We start from the raw sequence: 21,300 nt of genomic DNA, 5'->3' as shown, positions 1-21,300 counted from the left end.
CAAGCATCTCTCGCTATTTGCTGTGACTCGACGAACGCTTTGGAAAAATATCGACAGCTAAACAAGTGTAACAGCGACTCTTCAGTGTTTCCTGAGCCCAAATGGACCCAACATTTGTCTCAGAAAATCTGGTAAGCTTTTCTCGTGTGAGCAAGCAAAAGCTTTTTTTGAATTTTTTGCTCAAAATGTGTCTAAAGCTTTCATAATCTTCAGGAAGCAGAGTACACTTTGGAGTTTAACTTAAATTTTTAATACTTAAACATTTGTAAGCACTTTTAACAAAACTCTGTGAACATTTGTGTTTTTAGAACATCTGTAGGACTCAGTTTTTGCTTTTTCTTGTGTCACCTTAAACTTTTCTAATGACACACATCACACTGTGTGATAGATTTTTCTAACTATGGACTACGTGCATGTTTTTATCATTCAGGCATCTTGGCCAGTGCAGACTAGCGCTGCTGATATGAAACAGCAGCAGGAAGCTAACAAGATTGCTGAAAGTGAAACGGTGCAAGAATTAAAAGATGCACTCCATTTTGCCACTCAGGAGTTGAAGACTGCAAAGGAGGAAAATGCATCTTTGAAGGAGAAGATTGCCGTCCTTGAAGATGCTCACAAAATGGAAGTGAGTAGCCTCCAAGAAGAGCTCAAACTCAAGGATGAGGCGCTTCAAAGATGTGTGAAGAAAATAAGAGCTCGAACCAAAGCCTGGGTAGAACTCCTCCATGAATCGACCATAAAAGACATGGAGATAAACACCAGGGAACAACACTGGAGCAGCAAGTGGCAATCAACCGAGAAGAGCCTGAAAGAGGAGAAGGAAAAAGTGGAGGAGCTCCAAATTAAGAACAAGCTTCTGATGGAGAACTTACAGGAAAATCTGGACGAATGGAAGAACGTCCTTCAGGTAAGCTGTCTCCGCTATCATTTCACTTTACCATAATGTCATGTTTTGGTCCTAACAACTTCTGTCAGACTGAGTCACAGTTCAGTAAAATACATTTTACTCTGTCTACACAGGAGCTTGCACCCGATGCTGACCACCAGGAAGAAACCCTGGAAACAAATTCCCAAGAGGAAAAGCTGGAAAACCACGAGGGAGAAGAGAAGGGAACGGACAAACCAAGAAAGGACAAGAAAAAGCAGGAGGAAAAGGAGGAAAAGCAGGAAACAAAAGAGGACATCGAAGAAAACCTTGAGAGAAAAAGTGACGAGAAGATGGAGGAGAAAACAGCAACTGAAGATCTAAACCCAAACCTCTGTCTGGTTCCCATCCCTCTCACTCCCTCCGACTCTTGCCCTTTACCCCAACTCAACCCCTCTACCTCCTCCCTACCTTACCCACCCTCTCGTGCCCTTTCCTACTCTTCACCCAGCTCTTATTCTTTACGCAAAACCCTCAGTCTCCACACCTTCCCCCAATCCTCCTCCCAACCTTACTCGGTCTCTCGTGCTCCCTCCTACTATTTACCCTTGTTTTCCAAACCTGTGCAGCCCATAAACTCTGATGAAATGTTTGATCTGCTTTTTTGTTCATTTTAAAATAAACATGTGTCTTTGTTTGGATCATTGTTTTTTACCTATAACACAATATTACACTTTTGTCCAGAAGAGATTTATTAAAAAAGTATAAGTCTCATTTAAGTGATCAAGAGCCTCCTGTCAAAAAGGTTTAACAGTTTATAAAGGTTAAGTTGACAGTGACAGACTTTATTTTAAAGAGCCCCAAGATAAGAAACATGTTGCAGTTAATGACCACACTTAAACTGGATATTGGCAACAAACTAGTGTGTAACTGGTGAGATCCAGCAAGAAAAAAAAAAGTATTTTTCGGATGCTAAATATCTAAACCTAACATATGGCACTATCAAGGCCTTTGAATTGGTGAAAACTAGTAATGAAAAGGCCTCCTACTAGAATGTATAAAAATGAAGGCATATTAAGCTTCAACTTTTATTCCATATTTGATCTTCTTTCCTTTTAATGATCTACATGTGAGAACAAGACAAAATTATCAAATTATTTAATAATAACAACAAAAGACTGTATATAAAAGATAGACATAACCCACGTGAACAGTTGCCTTCTGTGTTTTAGTAGCTAGTATTGGACTGTATTTGACCAAGATGCTAAGTTATCAGCTGAAGCTGTCTTGCTTGGCTAATAAGTGTATCAAACACATTTTGGGTCCAACACACAAACATGGATGCAACGTAGGGCTGCACGATTAATTGTTAGAAAATCGCGATCTCGATTCATACTTATGTGACAACGATTAAAAAAAAAAAAAAAAAAAAGACGACGACGATTGTACCGCATTTTGATCCGGGACGTACTCTGCATGAAAACAAGCGCTCACTCTTCCTGCTCAACAAATGACAAGGGCGGAGCCTTATACCACGTGATACAGAAGCTGTGCCCTGTGATGCTAAAATTAGCAGGGAAAAAACAACGGAGTGCACGTCAGGGATGACGAGAAAGTGACAGGAGAAAATCCGTCCCGGTCAACCACCCAAACATCAATAACGGGAACCTTATACAGCGCTTCCCTATACACGTCGAACTCAAAGAAATTACGGAGGCTATCACTTATCACCTGACCAAAGATATGGCTCCCATCAACACTGTGCAAAACGAGGGATTTAGGAAAATGATCAACACCCTAGACAAACGCTACACAGTGCCGTCCCGCAACTATTTTTCTATTGTTGCACTACCTGCTCTATACACGCAGCGTCGAGCAACGGTGGAGACGGAATTTCAAGCAGTACAACATTTTGCGGCAACAACAAAACGTGAGACATTTATTGTTTTTATGTTTATTTATTGTTTTTATGTTCAGTCTCAACTGTTACGAAGTTGATGTGCAGTTAATAAGTGCAATAAATATTTATACTGGAAAAGAAAGTGAGAGAATCGTGATCTCAATTCTAAGCCAAAAAAATCGTGATTCTCATTTTATGCAAAATCGTGCAGCCCTACTAGCCACCTTATAATTATATGCACTATACCACAGTAAAATGTTGACTATAAGGGCTAAGTAAGCTTATGTGTCCCCAGAGGTCTGTCTTCTATTAAGTGCTTTCTTCTTGCATCTAAACAACACATCTCCTTTCCCAGAATCCCTCTGCTTTAACGACTGTCACAAAAGACAGCAAGAACATGAAGAGCAACATAATGGCAGAAGCAGAGAGCTACAAAGAAGCTTGCCAGTGTTATTCTGATTTACAGAAACATGGCATCTGCGGCACTAACCAAATTACTCAAGACTGAAGGCTTTAGTAACTCATTTTACCCACACAGCAGGGCTGCCCTCTGCGTGAACTCACACTTAAACACCAATTCCATTTAACATCCTCCATTTGGTACACTTTTATCTCGAGTGCCTGACACTGTCCGTGAGCAAGTACATACAGTTATAGCTCGCACAGTCTCAAAAGGACTGAACCCCTTAACCTCAGGGCCTGAAATCCAAAAACCAGGGGAACCCTTTAACCTTTCAGACGTCAAGCATCTATTTCACCAACCGTGAGTTACATTCTGATATATTCTGAATCAAAGGAATCTGTTGTGAAATGCGGGTTCCCCTTAGTAAGGACACCTGTCTGAGCTAGTCTTGCACCTTCCCAGAAATATAACTGCATGTCACAACAACTCAACATCAAAAATATACCTCAAAAGTATTTGGTAACTAACACAGGATGCCCATAGCCCATAGACAAGTCTGAAAAGTGAAGCCAGCGTCCAAGTGTCGTAAGTCTGCATTCTTTTTAACGGCAGCTAAGGGCGAATATCTGCGGTTGCAAAAGGAATTATGGGAAGACGGCCCTCAGTAAAAACGTTCCTGGTCACTGATGTCTTCATGAATAAAACATTAGGTTCATTTTGTAAATTTTGGTCACTGTAAGTCACATAAAAAAGGATTATCCAGGGTATTTTCATTGGTTAACAACTTGTAATCAACAAATTGTTTGGCGATGAGCGTGCTTTTTCACAATCGTTTTCTCATCGTATTTGGTTTCAAAACAGCGCGGTGGTGAGGCTGACATCACAGGTGCAGCACTGTAAAGCCACTGTTGATGGTTTGCTGACACTGAGACAAATGTCACTAAATATCATTTGTTTGTTCAGAGTTTGCTGATGCACTCATGACAATATTTACTTTCATTTCATTTCATTCAAGTTGCATTACTAATGATTGGCAGTAACTACAGTAAAGAGCCTTTTTGGCTCTTTGGTAGATCAAAATAAAGATTAAGATCGACTGGATTAGCACAGATTTGTTATAATGCACTAGCTAGTATTTTAGCATATACTTTTTTTCCCCATTTGCATAGATGTGACGTCTCGTCTGCTTCCTGTGTTTGTTGTCCAACATGAACAGCTCAGTTTCACTGCTGATGGCAATCTGGGCACACAGACTGAGCACAAATAACCTCATCACCCACTACGGGAACGACTTAACGCAATTCTTTAAGCTATATTTTATCTTCCACTTCAAACACAAACATTTGCACACTAAAGATTTTGAGCAATACCCCTGCCCCTGCGCAGAGTGTGTACACAGGAAACGTAACCATTCACGACATCAGGAGTCATCTGATTAAACATTAAGAACCAGCGGTAAAAAAAATAAATATACGTTGCCATCTTTAATGTCACTCAACCTGAATGGTCTGAAAAAAAAGAAAGAAGAAGCAGCAAGAAATCAAAAGAAATTACAACCAATCCTGCAGTCCAGCTTTGAGTCACACAATTAGTTCTCACATCAGTGCTTTGGGCCTCTATCCTCTGAAAATGTCCAGAGAAAATAACCTCACACAGGTAAAATGTTTGCACATGATGGAGATCAAAGAAGACAAGACCTGAAATGCTCACGATTTGACATTTGCAATACACCCTGTGTTGGCTGCAATATACTCCACAATTCAGCTCTCACTAACCACTGGCTCTGCCTGTATGAGATAACGGTTAAAGAACATCCCTCGCTGGGATTACAATATTGACAAATTAACAGTGATGTGGACTTTTGTGTCGAGCAGCCCTACATTATTCAGTGAGCATTTAGTAGTCGTGACACAGGCCAACCAAATCTTCAGACTCAATTTTGTACTCACCTAGACACCTGTTAAATGTAATGACAGCTGCGCTCTGATGTTTACTAAATCTGTCCTCAGACAAAATGAACACCTGCGAAAGTACTCGAATCCACCTTTGCAGTAGTTCGTGCTGCAGTGAGTTTCTCCAGGACATCATTTAACCTCGATGAAACACAAACACACACACAGATAAAGCAATGCCTCCTGTGGTATAGTGGCTGGTAAAAATAGAAAAATTCTCCAATACAGACCAGACACACAGGGCAGTGGGATTCAACTGGTTCTGTGTCAGTGAATAATCTGATTTCTTTATTTTTGGGGGGGTTTTGTCGCTCTGATATGTGCCAGTACTGAGTCATGATTAACGAATGACACCATAAAGTTGTTATGGTGATTACTTTTATTATGAGTTTAAGCCATAACCCAGATAAGTGGCATAAACTCTGCACTGCAGCCTATCCAGTTCCTTCCTTTCTACTGCTGACATCCTTCCCCTTTCTGTGATGACACACATAATGCTGGTCATTGCTTCTCATTTACACCACTCCATAGACAACCCACAAGCAAGTCCTCATCATAAATAAAACTAACTCCACTGAATGGATGGGCAGGCCTTTGGAAGTCTAAAGCAGCCAAGCACATATAAAAGTGAAGGCTTTGAGAAAAAAGTCACATATCCACACAATACACTTGGCCAAGAGAAACACGCCAGCAGTGGGGTTATAAAGTGATCAACGTGTAGCTTCGGCAGCATCAGCAGTAAAGCCCGTCTTCAGCTGCTGGCTAAAATGGAAACTCCGGCTGAGCCACAGGCAAGTCTGTTGAAAAGCTGACAGGCAAGAAAAAAAATCTTGCTGGATGTTAGAAATCGAGAATCCAAAAGCAGAAGTGGGTTGGTCTGCGTTGAGTTTAAAAATATCGAGTCCAGTAGGCCAGCTTCATCAGTTGTTGTTTAAAGCTGAGAGATTTAAGCAGCAGCGACTCAAAAACCAGAGAAAGTCTCTTTCAGGCACTTCATAGTCGCTCACCGAGTCCCGGTCACCGTTTAGATCAGTGGATGAAACGGTTTTTAAAAATTGACTCATTTATTAGTTTTAAAAAACGTTTGCAGATTGTATTGTATAGAAGTCAATGTGGCTGCTTTTGAAGTTGCTCGTGTAATTATGTCGTGATGCTTGTGCTGAATGTCAGTTGGTTCTTTCACTTATTGGTCTTAAAATCTGCTGCCCTCTTTGTCGAAGCTCTGCTGTGAAAAATAAATAAAGAATATATTTACGGGCAAAAAGCCCATTTAGGGCTGTTCGATATAACGGTATATATCGGATAACGATATAAAAACGTCTAACGTTTCATTTTACGCTATCATCTGTTTCGTGGTGTCGCAAAATAAACTCTTTACGGCAATATTTGTTCATCATTTTGATGGTCACTGTAGTGGCTATATTAATTTCTTAAAGTTCTCTCTTTCTCTTATATTTAATATAACCACATTACGGACAGACAAGCGCCTGTTTTTATGCGTTGTCGTTAGCAACAACGACGGTAAAACCATCGCGTGTCCGCTTGTTTATCTTCCACATAAACCTTTCACAATAAAGCTCAAGATCCTGTTGAGACTTTTCAAAATAAACGTAATCACGTAAAAGAGTATGCAGAGTACTTACGGATGAGAAGTAAAAAAGAGCCGCCAGGTGCTAAAAAATAAACCTTAGACTCAAACGTTAGAACAGGCTTTTCCCCGCAGCACGCCGTGTAATAAATACAAAGAAAACGGCGGCCGTTACAACTTATGTCTAAAAAGGTATAGTTTCATGCATCGGTTAAAACACTCGACTCCAGCTACATGACGCGCAGCTGGAAACACTTCACGCAAGTCGAGCTGCCCGAGATTCACAGAATTGACAGAAAATGTAAAATTTTTGTGATTTATATCGTTATCGGGACGATAGATGTCTTATATCGGGATATGAGATTTTGGTCATATCGCACAGCCCTAAGCCCATTGATAGATCATTTATTTATCTATCCAGATGTACTAAGTTATCACAAGCAAAGTGAAAATGAAAATTGGTTCGCTTCCCAAAAGATTTCCCTAGTTTAGATGATCCAAGATACTTCCTTATGAGCTAGTGTCATGAGGATGTCATTGTTCAAATAACTTGACTGGTTTCTTTTCCTTAAAAAGATATAAAAATATATTTGATACTGTTCAAATAATTACTTTTGTCAGAACTATGTTAAAATAAACATCTGACACAAAACTAAATTCAAAATGTTAAGAAAGTTATCATCTGAGTCGTATACAGGATGAAATAGCTCATCTATTTTTGTACTGTAACGTATCCTTGATCAAAGGCAGCATTTATTTCAGAACAATGCTGACTGTTAGCACTGCTGTTCAGGGCCCAGTGAAACAGAGAGTCACTGAAGCAGACACGAGGGCTGTGAGAATGGTAGAGTCGGAGAGCAGCAGGGCCGGGACCACAAACTGGGGCAAACACATGTCATATAACTCAGCATAAGGCTGAGCTGGAAAATCAACAAAAGGCAAGGCAGTAATCAGCAGACAAATGTAGGATTACATCTCACTCCACCTACTTGGTAAGCAGTGAGCGTCATGAAACCACCATCACGTAGAGCTCTGTCAGAACCTCCCTTTCTGCACTGCACTAAACCTATAACACACTGAAAACAGATTTAGGTGCACAAATGGGTGTCTTTGTGTAGTTTTACTACAAATTAGTTACACCTCTTTAAGGTAACTTTTTGTTTGGGTCAACCTCCAGAAGCTCTGAGGAAAAGTGACTCTTCTATGAAAACAAAGGTTCCAATGCTCCAAACAGCATATGGGGTTATGCACAACTTCTCAGCATGTAACAAAATGAATCATGCGTACATGGCCAAGCATGTTTACAATGAACCAAAGGAGAGTATTAAATCAGCCCCTCTTCTAATTTACTCCAGTGTGTGGATAACAGAGTTGCAAAAATGTCAGATCAAGAGGAAAGCCATGTCATCAATACTTGAATGCCACTGTGGCACTTTTTATACACAATCCATAGTTTTCTCTTACTTTGGTTCAGTTTTTGATGACTTCGAAATCAACTTTGTTAAGGAAGTGTGTTTTTTTCCTTTTTGTCTCTAAATCCATTTGTAATTTAGGCTTCTAAAACAGCCACCACCTTTCAAACCTCTTATCTTTGTACGAAAATGAATCGGTCTTATCTGCTGATCCACAGTGTTTTATGAGGGAAGAACTGCCTGCAGCCTCCTGTAGGTGGCTGGTTCAGAGTGACTGAACTCTTAGATCAGGCAATTTAGATTCCTTGCACAGTTTTCTACATGATGCTGCTGTTTTCTCCAACACTGACGTTCGTTTACCAGCTCTGACTGTTGCACAGATTCCCTTTTCATACTCCAACATAAAGATATGTTAAGATCATGGCAACCTGTTACTCATCTCTCTGCCCTAGCATGCAACTGAAAGTCAGCAGCTGACCTATGCAATCACACAAACCCTGCATACTTAATTAGCCTTGGGGAGAGGTGACAGAAAATGGAGGATAAAGGTCGCACTATTAAAGGGGATTAGAGAACCAAAGGACCATCAGGAATTACCAGCTCAAAAGTGCTTTTTTTGGAGTACTAGAAAGGGAAAAAATGGATGCATCTCTGATCATTTTATTCTAAAGACACAGATAGGACTGTTTAAACTAGGGGAAAAAAGCATCAAACCGCATCTCGTCTCTGCTGAAGCAAAGACAATGAGTCAATGGCATCAATGGAATGTCAACTCTTCTGTGGAGGGGAACTGAGCTTGGCCCTCCAGTATTTTTCAAAGCATTCTCTTTAAGCGGATGCCAGCTTCAATGAACGTCTCCCAGAGTTAGCAACAACTCCTGGGAGATGAAGGCAGCCAATGCCCTGGAAAAGCCCAACTCTTCAAAGGCTTGTGTGGTTGTTCCTCTGGAGAAGGTGATGTAATCTCAGAAATGTCTCCTGGCTGACGGAGAAAAAATGGTTTGACAGGAGTTAGATAAAACACAAACTTGTAAAAGGAAATGCAAATTTGGAGAAAGTAAAAGGCTATGTAGGCAGGGTAGTGAGTTCACACCACCTCCCTGCCAAATGCTGGTAAATTTGGACTGAGGGTGATTAACTGTCTCCTCTGCCAGCCACGGTGACACACAGAAACGTAGCTATTTATGGGAAATAAATCCACTAGAGGCGAGCAAACATTTTCTGACACCTTCACATATTTTAATCAGCACTATTACAAATCAATTTTAAGCAACTCGAGTCATTTTCAGACATCAACTTGGACAATTCTGGGAAAATCAGGGTGAGATATTTTCTAGAGCAAATTTACTTCAGGTATGCTTAAGTACTGGAAATATGTTGTGTGGCTTAAATAAGGGAGCTGCCTGCAGAAGGCAGGGGGCAGCACAGATGACGCCCACTTGCTAGCAGTAAATGCATCGGACTATCAGCCGAGCTCTTCACACGTCAGTGCTATCCAGCATCACACAGGCTTTACACTGGGATGCTGGAAGGTTAAAGACTGGGTAATGTCGGATCTGACTCTGTTCTCGTACACGCCTCTGTCGTGTGTGAAAACATGACCATAAAACAAAGCAGTTTCTAACTAGTGCAACATGTTTTTGTCACCAAGTCAATGTTGCCTGACTTGTAACACGAGACAGAGGAGCAGGAAATGATCTCATGCTGAACATGTCTGGTCAAGACCACAGTTAACTGCATCTAAAATGGGCATCTATTTAGTCCTGCACTAAACCACGCCTGGACAGTTGTCATCACAGACTAATATCACATAATTAGTCTTACAGTTCTACTTGTGCCTCGTCTGCCGGTCGATTTCAAAGCACAGCGGCTGTCGTGTATCCTTGACAAAAAAATACCGATTTATTTCTCAAAAATGTGAGCGCCACACTTTTCATGTGCTCGAAGAGTGCCACCACATTTCAGTAGTGTGTTAGCTGGATCGCTGAATGGTATCCATGACAACTAGCAGGCCTCACACAAATTGCTGCCTGTCAATTATATAATTACACAACATTAGGTACAGGAGGGTGACTTTTGTAGTCAATTAAATTTTAAATATCAATGGTAAAACATATAGATGTATGGTAACATTGTGATACAATATATTTGCATATACTTGCACCATGAACAGCAAGGCATTATAGTCTCCATTTAAAATTACAATGACAATCAACGATAGCCCCAGAGTAAACCTTAAGGCATCTTTGCGACTTAATCTTCAAACAGCACAAGTACATTTTTCATATCATAATTTTTCAGCTTTGATTTCGCGTAAGCCATTCCTACTCAGTTATGTTTAGTAAGAGAAAGAATAGACTATAAAATGTGAGTTTTAAATAGCTTTAAACATCTCATGTAAATATATTCAAACTACACATAATCTTAAAAACAAGCCAAAAATATGCAGTGTGCAGACTAGTGCTGGGTGAAGAAAGAATATACTCATTAACTCTCAGGGGATTTTTTCATATGCTTTACATTTTGTTGGTGGTCTATATTCTTGAGAATTCTATCGCATAAATAATTATCCTATCAACTCATAGCGAGGAGCAATAGAAAAATCATGGTTGGATCTGTGCACTCTTATGTCAACTTTATGCGCCGCCTTCATTTTGGTTGTGTTGAGCTTGAGTTGAGAGTTGTACACAGAGACCTGCAGAGATTCTCATCATGTAGGGCCATAGAGTCCGAGTACTAATAGAATAACAGTGCAAATATAAAACGTATAAAGAAGGAATTAGCTTTAAGTCTTGCATATTTACACATTTGAGATTGTTAGCTCAAAACCAACAACATTTTGAGCTATCAAGCTATAAAGTAGCTGCACTACCTTAATTATTTAATAACATATGTTATCCCTGTGTGTTTGTTTAATCAGAGGTTATAAGGTATCCTTCATATGACTGCTGAGTATAACAGGTAAACACACAAATCACTGTTTGCTGGTCTGACATTGAATTAGATTTTTTAAAATGGCCAACCTTCATTTCTGCTTCCTGATGTCTAACTTTGATGTCTAATATCATTCTTCCTGACTTATAAACAGTTTTGGTTTCCGATTATTATTAAAACAAGATAACCAGGATAATTATCAAGCTATATTTGATTTTGTCAATTAGCAACCAACACTACTTATGCTGCTATACAATAATCCAAATACACTCTCCAACAGTCTGTGGCATATTTAACTTGGTTTGTATTTCTTTTGTTCTTCCCTTCAGCTTAATTACAATTTAAAGTCCATGTTTGTTTTTTTTCCCACATTGCATAAATCTATTTGCCCCCAAGTCTACAAATAATCGTGTTATGCAAGATCCCAATAGTGTCCAGAATTATTGTGATTATATTTCCTGAGAAAAATGGTTTAACTTAACCTACCTACAACCTACAGTAAAGTGTCATCCATGTCATTTTATTAATTTAAAGTGTAACAATTATTGAAGGCTACCCTCTTTTTATAGCGTTGGGCATTTGTGATATTTTTCTTTAAACTTTAAAATTATTAACACTCTTGAGAAGAACATCTATCTAATGACATCCTCAGGCATGTTACACATATCTTTTGCTAAGTCACACATTTGCTTCGTTTGGGTTTGGCCGATGATTGCTTTAACCACATCGGGATATATTCTTACAATAAAGATGCAACAGTAGGAGATGCTGTAACTGCTCGATGGTGACAATCTCTGTAATCGAAGCTTAATCGTCAAACGTCGTGAAACGGCCACTGACACGGAGAGGCAGTTATTTTAGATCAATAACATCAATAAACATACTATATCCACCAAGGTCAGGCTTTTACCAGTGAACAGTAAACAAACCCCTGGTCGCTGCGGAAACGAGCTCAGCACCCAGCTCTGATTTTCCCTACCTGCTATTCTCTCTGCGCTCCGCCAGCATCTCAACTCATCAACAGAAGAAGAGACAAGAATATTCCACCATAAGCCAAAGACCAGCCGCTCTTCCTCCCAACAACAGTGTCTTCCTGAAACAGAGAGGCGATGGCAATGGTGTCATGCCTTCCCCTCACAGCAGCGTAAGGAGAGGAGAGGAGAAGCGCGGAGGCATGGCTCGCCTTTATTGGCAGTACCAGTGGCTTTGTTCGCCAGTCAGCACTGTGTGTGTGTGTGTGTGTGTGTGTGTGTGTGGTCTGCCGGGACTGGCACAGCTGATCCCCCCCTGACACCGGGTGGGGTGTACAGGGCTTTGGAGAAAGAGGAGGGGAGGAAAGGAGGGCGGGCTTTGGCCTCAACGACGACAGGAACATACCATTACCACAAGAAACGGGGAGGAGGAGTGGGAGGCAGAACTCACAGCAGTGAGCATCATTAAAAATTCATTTTCTGGCCATTTCAGTCGCCATCCTGTACATCAAAGCTCCGACAGCTCACATTAACTTTGCATTATTATGTGGTGTGCTTTCGGGGACAAGAACAGGGAATGAAAAAAGCATCTCAATTAATCTACACGTGTCACACCAAAGGCTTTGTAGAAGGCAACTGAAATATTAATATCCGATAATGTTCTTAAAAACAGAAAAGGGCTAAAATTATTAAAAACAGACTGCTATTTTAATAATTTAGTGGTTAATAGGAATGTGTGTGACTAGATGTTTAAACAATGCTTTCCTCACTAGTCAGCACTGAAAATCCCACATACACACTGTAAGGAGACTGGGCAGTCTAAGTTCCCTGAACATAAATCTATGCAGGAATAATGTAATGATAAAGATGTTGGTTATCCCATTTTTGACCCCAAAGAGCCATCCAACAATAAAACATCAAACATGTTAGCCAACAGCATTGTTGTTATTGAGGGTCCTGCACACTATCTTTGGCATTCCTAGTTCTCCGATTACGACTGAGACCACTGCCTCCACTCTACATATCTTCTATAGCTCCTCTCCCAGGGCTTGGTATTTCTCAAGCTTCTTGTGTTCCTTCTTCCTGATGTTGCTATCACTTGGTATAGCTACATCTATCACTGCTGGATTGTCTCAGGGGCATCTTCGCACCTGGCCTGGTGTGGCAGACCCCAGCCTCAATTGATCTTGTGTTTGGAGCTTGTTCCTGTGCTGCCATGATACGTGCCTCTGTGCTGTCTTTCAGTCCAGCTTTGTGCTTCAATATTAGCTATTAGTTATAACTAAAGATTATTCTTATAGTCAACTAATTAGACAATTTTTCTTTGATTAGTCAACAATTATTTCAATAACTCTTATCTCTGATTCCTATGTGCAAACCTCCTGCTCAAGTCTGCCCAACTGGGAATATCACCCTGTTTACATCGTCTCACAGCAAATAAAAGTAATGACCCAAGAAACATATGAATCTAATAATAATAATCAAATGTATTTTTAGTATTACTCAATAGGACAATCAGAATAAAAATGAAATAAATAAAGATTGCAGGTAATACAAGTTACAAGTGCTGGTAGGAGTTTAAAATGAATGTGCAAATAGGAAACTAAAATCGCTTCTGTCCATTCAAATAAAGCTTTAAATGAAATCAAAAAGACATCTTTTCAAATCTCCATTTCCATTTTTTATCGTCCCGCTGTTTTGCCGTTCATGCTGCGTTCTTCTTCTTAGCACTGAGTGCAGTCTTGGCAAACAATACAGCCGAGACTGCCCCATAGTGTCCTGTAGTTTAATTATGCGGCAACGAATTTTTATAGTCGACCTCATCGATTATGCTGACGAACTGTTGCACTGGGCAGGATATCTATTTAAAAAAATTAAAATACATCCTTTGCTGACATTGTGTGCATGCAATGTTGTGTATGGTGCAAGCTGTCAAGTATTTCAGCAACATTTACTGAAGAATGACTTTTAAATATATGAGCAATGAACTATACTAGTTGAGTAATGTGATTTTTTTCCTCCAACTTAAAGGACCAGTAAATTAGTCTCCAGGAACATGCTTGGTGGTTAATAATTCCCTTAAATCTATTATCAAAATAAAATACCACATTTTTTATGACTCAAGCTTCTTAAACATGAGAATTTTCTTCCTTTTTTGAAACTGTAAATTGAATATCTTTGGGTTAAGAAAAAAATAGCTTTTTTTAAAACTCCAAATTATCAATTGAAACATTTTTCACAAAGTCCTGTGGCTTAATAGACAACATGAGGAGATAAATGTCAAATTAATTGACAGTGAAAATTGCCATTAGTTTCAGTCCTGCAGAATTAGTATGTCACACTGAGATTCACATCACAGCTGTTTAGGTGCAGTGATTATGGGAATTTCCTGACCTGAAAATTGGCCTTGAAAAGTTCAGAAACCTCTACAAGAGACTGTAATGGAGCATGCTGACAGCTAGAGACATTAATGCTTCACTAAGAAGATGGTGAAATGTGACTTCCAGCGGGGAAGGACGGGATCATACTGAAACGAGTCTAGCAGAGGAAACGGATCACAGATCCACCCCACTGAACGAAACCTGCTGTACAATATCACATTTCCAAGGTTAAATGAAAGAAAAAAGAAATGTATGCTAGCAGTAGCTTAACTGTGCGACCTGTTGTGTTAAAAACCTTAAGAGATCTGCACCAACTCCAATCACTCTGCAGTTGCGGTGAGATTTTCGTTTTCGTATGAATCAAAAGTGAGAATATAATCCAACATTTTATTATAGCTTCAATGAGCACCACTAATAATCATGAATCACAGACAACAGCACCAACATTTAATATCATCTTGAGTCCAAATCGTTACTGCCATGCAGTTACAGACAGAGTGTGGGCCATGAAAATTACAGCCAATTAAACTGTGGTGATAAAAAGACCTGTGGAAATCTCTCTCCTTCAGTCTGTCCAATAAAACAGCAGACTGTATATAAGGCATTACTCCAATCTCATATATCATCAATATCCAACTCTGTGGCTGACATAAGCAGCTTCAGGTCATAAAAAATAACCACTTACTTCATATAATATGTGTAGGGATAAAACTAAAAATACTACAAAAACACCTTCAAGTATTGAAGTTAGGATGTCCTGACATACTGGCTGAATATCTGCATCAGTACTGGTTCACTGATTAGCCAATAACTTGTACTGCACCCTCATATCCAAATATGGTCACCTACAGCTGAAAAAACACAAAACAAAAACACAATACTGGCTGCTGTCACTATGGCAGAAGTCCAAAACCAGTGGGTGAGGTCACAGTGGGTGCATCTATTTTCCATACAAGCTATGGTTACATGGCATTTACCAATAATAGAGGTGGTTCCTTTTTTTATTATTTACGGAAGAGTTGAAACACTTATTTATCAATTCATAAGCTACGGTAATGTTCATAATGTTCAATGAAAAGTAAGACCGTCTCTTTATATACTCTGATTTTCTGTAGCCCTCAGCCCATTTTTGAGGAAGTACACTTTTATAGTTCTACTTTAATAAAAGGTTCACCGATTTAGAAAACAGCTGGCCTTTTTTTCCCTCAACACTACTCAAACAGAAGTAAATAGTTCTTTTATTAGGGGCACATTTTCAGCTGTGGATTAACAGCTGTGTAGACTAGTAAGTGAGGTGATTGTGGTTTATCTGACTGACTGAAAATAGATTCTATGAACTTAAGCACTGGGCCACATACCACCACTTACAGTTGACTGTGGAATTAAAACGAGATGAGAACCTTCACAAACTGTCTTGTTGTGGCATCTTTTTACAGAGCCACCTTTCAAATTCAGTGAGCGCTTTAGAATGACTCATTCTTTCACAAATGTTTATAAAAGCAGAGTGCATGGTAAGGACCTAAATTTTAATTCAATTCAATGCAGTGAAATTCAGTTTTATTTATTTAACACCAAATAACAACAACAACTGGCTTGAGGCACTTTATATTCTCAGGTTAAGACCCTACAATAATAAACTCCCTATAATATTACACCTATGACAATGGGACTGAAAAACACCTGAATTCAAAGTTTCAGGTGAATAAACCCTTAAACATTTTAAAAATCTGCAGTGTTCTGTTTTATCATGTCATCAACTTGATGTAATCCAATGGTGTGAGACAAAACATAGACACAAACTATATGGGCACAGCACATGTGTAGTGTCACTAATAGGATGTGCAGGCCCTTCCCTCGAGTGCTAATTAAGATTGATCCTCTTGTGCTTTATTAGTGCGTGCTGCGTCTTCTCATGAAAGATGACAACTAGTAAGCTGCGACTTAAGTCTGTTGTTTGACGTGGGCTTATACCAAGCCTAACACACCAGCAACTCAGGCCATATTGTTTTGTGTGTGATGCATTTGAATGGCCTGAGAAAGCTCAGTCGGTGCACTGAAAGGAAAATCAGCATTGGCCTTGAGCTGCATCATCCACAAGACTTTAATGCAGCTGCCCGGCTACACTTAATCAATAATAAGAGCCTCACAAAGTACAGGATACACCCCACAGCTCCCATCCCACCACACAAAAGCAGTTAGCAGGTAAAAATAAAATCTCTAATGGTGATATTCGATTTGTTAGTCTAGGATCTTTGCTTAGGTTTAATCTGAACCTTTGGTGTAACACTCAAAAATGCTATAGTTTCAGTTATCCTCCAGAGTGGGTTTGCTTGTTTCAGTTTACTTTATGTTTAGTTTTACAGGGTTTGTCCTGCATCCACCAAAGAGCCTTTGACATTCCTCCAAAAGAAAGAAAGGATTTTTCACCACCTTCTCTACCGAGGTTTCAATTTACTCAAGAATAAAGTAAACTTTGCCCATCACACGGACAGAAATACCAGGAAAAATGACTCTTAAAGGTCTTAAATATATGCAGACACGTGTATTTATGTGCACAGTCATTGCCCAAATGCCCATGCTGAGAAACAAAATGCCTGCTTTTAGTTAAGATTTTATTATTTTTAAGGGTCAGTTTTTGTTTGTATAATGGTAGATTGTAATGCAGTAATTATGATGTTCAGAACTGTAAAAGACAACAATACTTTGTAGTAGTACTTCTTTGTGCTGGTTGTACTCACAAATTTGAACACAGAAGCCACTTTGGCTGCTCCCTTATTCTCAAAGGTCACCACAAGAACATATACAGTTAGTTCACTAGACTCTTTCTTTCATACTCTGTTTTGTTTTAATTTTAGTTAACTATAACTTGGTGTCAACCAAATATATAACTGTTACTTACCTAAAACCCTGACATAAAAGTTGTAAAAACTGTATTGGGGCTGATAGCGCATATATAATGCAAGAATAGCTTTGGAAAACCAAGTAGGATTCCTACACAAATAGCTAGCTGAAGCAAAATCTCCATTTGTTATCAGAGTGTAGATGATGGCCAGAACAAAGCAAACTGTCATCACACTGGAAAACTACTGTTAATCTATTGCAGATCCTTGGGAATGATTCTTAATAGCTGACCGTTATAAAAGCAAGCAAAGCAGAGAGGAAATGAGTAAACAAATTCATTTAGGCCAGCATTTATGCTGACATTCGGGAGACATAAGGCACTGTCCAAACAATCAAATACTTACAGGATTAACCACTTAATCTCCCTTACCCCCCAAAATAGCAAAACAACAACAATCTACAGCTGCAGAGCGAGGACAAATGTATGCTGTTGGGTTTAATAAATGCATGAAAAGAACAGCTGTCTCCGTGTTTGTATAATTATGGCTTAGATGAAAATCAGAACACATTTTATGAATAATCAATGTAGAAATCCTTATAATTCCAACAGGGTTCATTTTTTCCTAATTGTATTTAGGTCAAAGTAAGCCCTGTTGTAGCCCCGGGGAGTAAACTCTGGATAACCAATGATAAAAGGTTCAAAGTTTCAGTGCCTGTTAGCCCTGAATCACCGTGAGAGAAAAACAGAAGAAAGGAAGACCCGGAGGCTACACAGTCAAGACTGCACCACCAAATGCTGGCAGGTCTTGAGTCACCTCAGTAAATCACAACAAAAGGGGAACTTGACAAACGCTTGGTAGACCGGGTCTAACTAACTGGAGGCAGAACACCACTAAGCCTTCTTGCCAACGCTGCTGTATTTTACAGCATAGAAATTTGCATGTGACAGTATTGCTGCCCAGAAGTGTAACCCATTTGCTTTTTTGTAGCTAAAAAAAAGTAACAGGGTTACTCCTTACAGATGAAATAAACTATATGAGTGTCACTAATGGTATTATATGTGGAAAAGGCAGTACAATCACCTCACATGGACAGCACTAAAGTCCAAGAAGTTTTCCAAACAATAATAAAGAAGAAATAATTCTCAGGTGACTTGGGGGAGAGCTTTAGCTAACTGTTTGGGTTTGCACATCGACAGAACAAAGTTAAGGAATAATTCGGTTACTGGTAGTTAGCAGCAATCGGGTTTCTGTGCCTCGAGTTTTCAAATTATTCAATGTGATGCAGTGTTTATGCAGAGCAGTCCGATAAAGAAAGCTGCACTGCAGTGATAAAAGCTGCCGGGTAAGGCTTAAGAACGTGTCTGTAAAGGACTTTTAAGGACTAACTGATCAACTGTCAGCACAGTAGCTCAGTGGTTGCCTCACAGCATGAAAGATCTAAATTCAAACATAGGTAGGACCTTTCTGTGTGGAGAGTGCGAGTTCTCCCCATGTTTGGGTATCCTTTTCTCCCTCCACTGAAAGGCATGGCAGTGCTTTTAGTGTTTTGCTTGGCTCAAAAAAAGGTCTTTTAGGGGTGACTATGCACAAGAGGTCCACATATAGTTTAAAATAACCAGTCAGTGTTATCTTACTTAACAGAGGTCCATTCATTTTCCTGTTATTTCGGGCCATTTGTTAAACAAAAGTGATTTTACTGTTAACTAAATGAAAATCACACTTAAACAAATTGGTTATAAACTATTTCACTGCAGCCCTGGTGAGTTTCCTGTTGGTGAACACCAAAACCTCTTGGGGGTTGGGGGCACTAAATGTTTTTATGCAGGACAAACCCTGCTGCCTATTCTGGCACACAGCAAATACTCACAAAAAATAGTCAACACAAGATCCAAAAGCCAATGAAGTAATTTTTCCAAACCCCTCCAAGCCTACTTATTAGACTAATTATCCTAGTTTTATTTCTGAATTATAGCCAGTTTGCTTGCTTGGTAACTTAACTTTTATGAGGAAAAAACATTCACCATACAGTACATGACAAACACCGACATACACTCAGGGCTTCCTGCTTCCAATACTAGAACACAGAGACTGTTATTTATTCACACACAGCTCTCTATGTAGATATAAACTCAATTCAGAAATTGAGTTTAGCACAGCCATCAACAGCCACCTCAACTAATCAGGTTTTTAAGATTAGATTAGACTCAAATGATGCTCACTTACCAGTTCACTGCAATAACAGACCTCTACATATTCACTGCTATTTCTAGTGGCTGCTGGATGACAGTTCAGCCCCCCACCTCCCACCTTTACAAGCAGAAATGTTATGTAGCTTTTAATTGTATCGTGTGTATTTGTGTACATGTCATACCGCACCTTTCACAGTGCTCCAGCATGAAACAAGTTTTCTGCCCCATCCTGCTGCGAGGTGATTAGCTTGTGTGCAGGCATCCGGGCAGATAGCCATACACTCAGGGACAATGCGCACACACAGGTGACTGCTGCACATCAGGCGCAGAGCAGACAGTAAAATGAGGACGATGTGACCGCTATAGCTTTGCCAGTCATTGCGAATTTGCCCCTTAAAGACCAGCTACTACGAAACACTCACTGCAACCCGATTTAGCCACCTCTAATAAAAAAAAATAATGCGTTTATCCAAAGCCACATACTGCACATGTACCCCGAACGTTTTAATTACCAGCGGTCCTGTGTGTTTTCCAATGGCTGCGATCTGTTAAAGTCCTGCTTTAGGACTCAGCTCCACCGTCAGTGAGTGAAAACACAACCAACCAGCAATCCCCTCAGTTTGCAGCTACGCTAGCCCACAACATGCAGCTAGCGACCAGCTGATCACTAGCGTCGGCTTATCTGAACCTCAACTGTCAAGCTAAACGGGTGACGTTCCTTCAAATGTACGGCCTTCAATAACTTTACTGCAAATAAAGATGGCAGCTGGTGTTTCCACAGTTACCGCGGGTTCGTTGTATTTTTCCCGAGGTTGCCACTGTCATGCTAACACCAGCGATAACGGTGCGGACTGTAGTTCAGCCGAGATGCACATTCCAGCCCATGCTAACTCGCATGCTAAAGCAGCTAGCACACGTTTGCTAACTAGCCACTTCCAGAGAGGAGAGCGTCTTTGGTGTACCCGCCATCTACTCACCAGTAAGCAGCGTTTGCGGCAAAATGCGTCGGTGTGAGCGTTGAAGATAACCTCCAATGTGTGAATTAAGTCGGTACGGGGCACTCCGTGTATATCCATATGTCTCAAACGATGCGTTAATCCCAAAGTGGTTGCTGCTCCCTCTCCTTCCTTTCGCCGGTCGCCATGTTTCCTCAACATCCAAATAAGCCGAGCATGTAGCCAGGTCCCAGCGCCGATTTTCCTCCTAACAGCATCCTCCTCTCGGCCCCGAGCGAGGCCGCAACTGAAACACAATCCTGACATCTGTTGGATAAAAGGAAAAACACACTCGGTGGCAGGGATTTAACGGGCACGCATTCAATTAATTTCCCTCTCTTTTATTTAAACTCACAGAATGTGTTGAGGCTGAAAAGCTTTTTGTTTTTACATTTCTTAGAATTTTTTTTTTACCTCAATAGAATTATTGCACCCTTTGATCAGCACCATGGACAGCAACTGCAGTAAGCAGTCGGGGAAACAGACATATTTATTTAAGCTTGTGCTACGAACTTACATGGTCTTTTTCAACTAAACTATCACAATCCCAAAGACAACTGGAATGACTATGGACGGAACAAAGAAGACAGGCCTATTAACCACAGGCCCCCAAACACTGACTGGATGGGTCACTTTATAACAAACATCTCATTCAACAATCATTTCCAGTGGACCAACTTCTATATATATCATGCAAACATGTCATAGTATGAGTTTATATGTTCAACATATGAGTGTAACAATGGATGAATTCCTTATATAAACCTCTACTACTCAAACTACTCGCTCTTTAGAGCTTCATCTTTTGGGCCTTGTGCTCAGGGAAGTTGTAGACAACCCTGCTTAAACCCAGTATATTTATCCTGC

General features: G+C 40.0%; 2 protein-coding genes across 7 annotated transcripts in view; one reads left to right on the top strand and one right to left on the bottom strand.

Annotated features, from left to right (window-relative positions):
* wdfy3 (WD repeat and FYVE domain containing 3) overlaps nucleotides 1–20,707 on the bottom strand; it is a 126,172-nt gene extending 105,465 nt beyond the window's left edge. For 5 of the 6 annotated variants that reach the window (XM_082556053.1, XM_082556055.1, XM_082556054.1 and 2 more), the window contains exon 1: nucleotides 12,034–12,194. In XM_082556053.1, the coding sequence (XP_082412179.1) occupies nucleotides 12,034–12,062 (29 nt within the window). In that variant the 5' untranslated portion in view covers nucleotides 12,063–12,194. Of the gene's footprint in view, nucleotides 1–12,033; nucleotides 12,195–20,415 lie in introns of those variants that run through there. The other variant, XM_082556057.1, reaches the window with a different exon arrangement.
* On the top strand, nucleotides 684–1,542 carry LOC309719493 (uncharacterized protein; the record flags this gene model as incomplete). The annotated part of the gene is made up of 2 exons (XM_082555647.1): nucleotides 684–907; nucleotides 1,021–1,542. The coding sequence occupies exons 1-2, from the start codon at nucleotides 746–748 to the stop codon at nucleotides 1,540–1,542; spliced, it is 684 nt and encodes a 227-aa protein (XP_082411773.1). The 5' UTR covers nucleotides 684–745.
* Nucleotides 20,708–21,300: the final 593 nt, after the last annotated feature.

This window comes from Aulonocara stuartgranti (genome assembly GCF_965226115.1).
Source record: "Aulonocara stuartgranti genome assembly, chromosome: 12".
Lineage (NCBI taxonomy): Eukaryota > Metazoa > Chordata > Actinopteri > Cichliformes > Cichlidae > Aulonocara > Aulonocara stuartgranti.
This window is presented reverse-complemented; position numbering and strand designations above follow the sequence as displayed.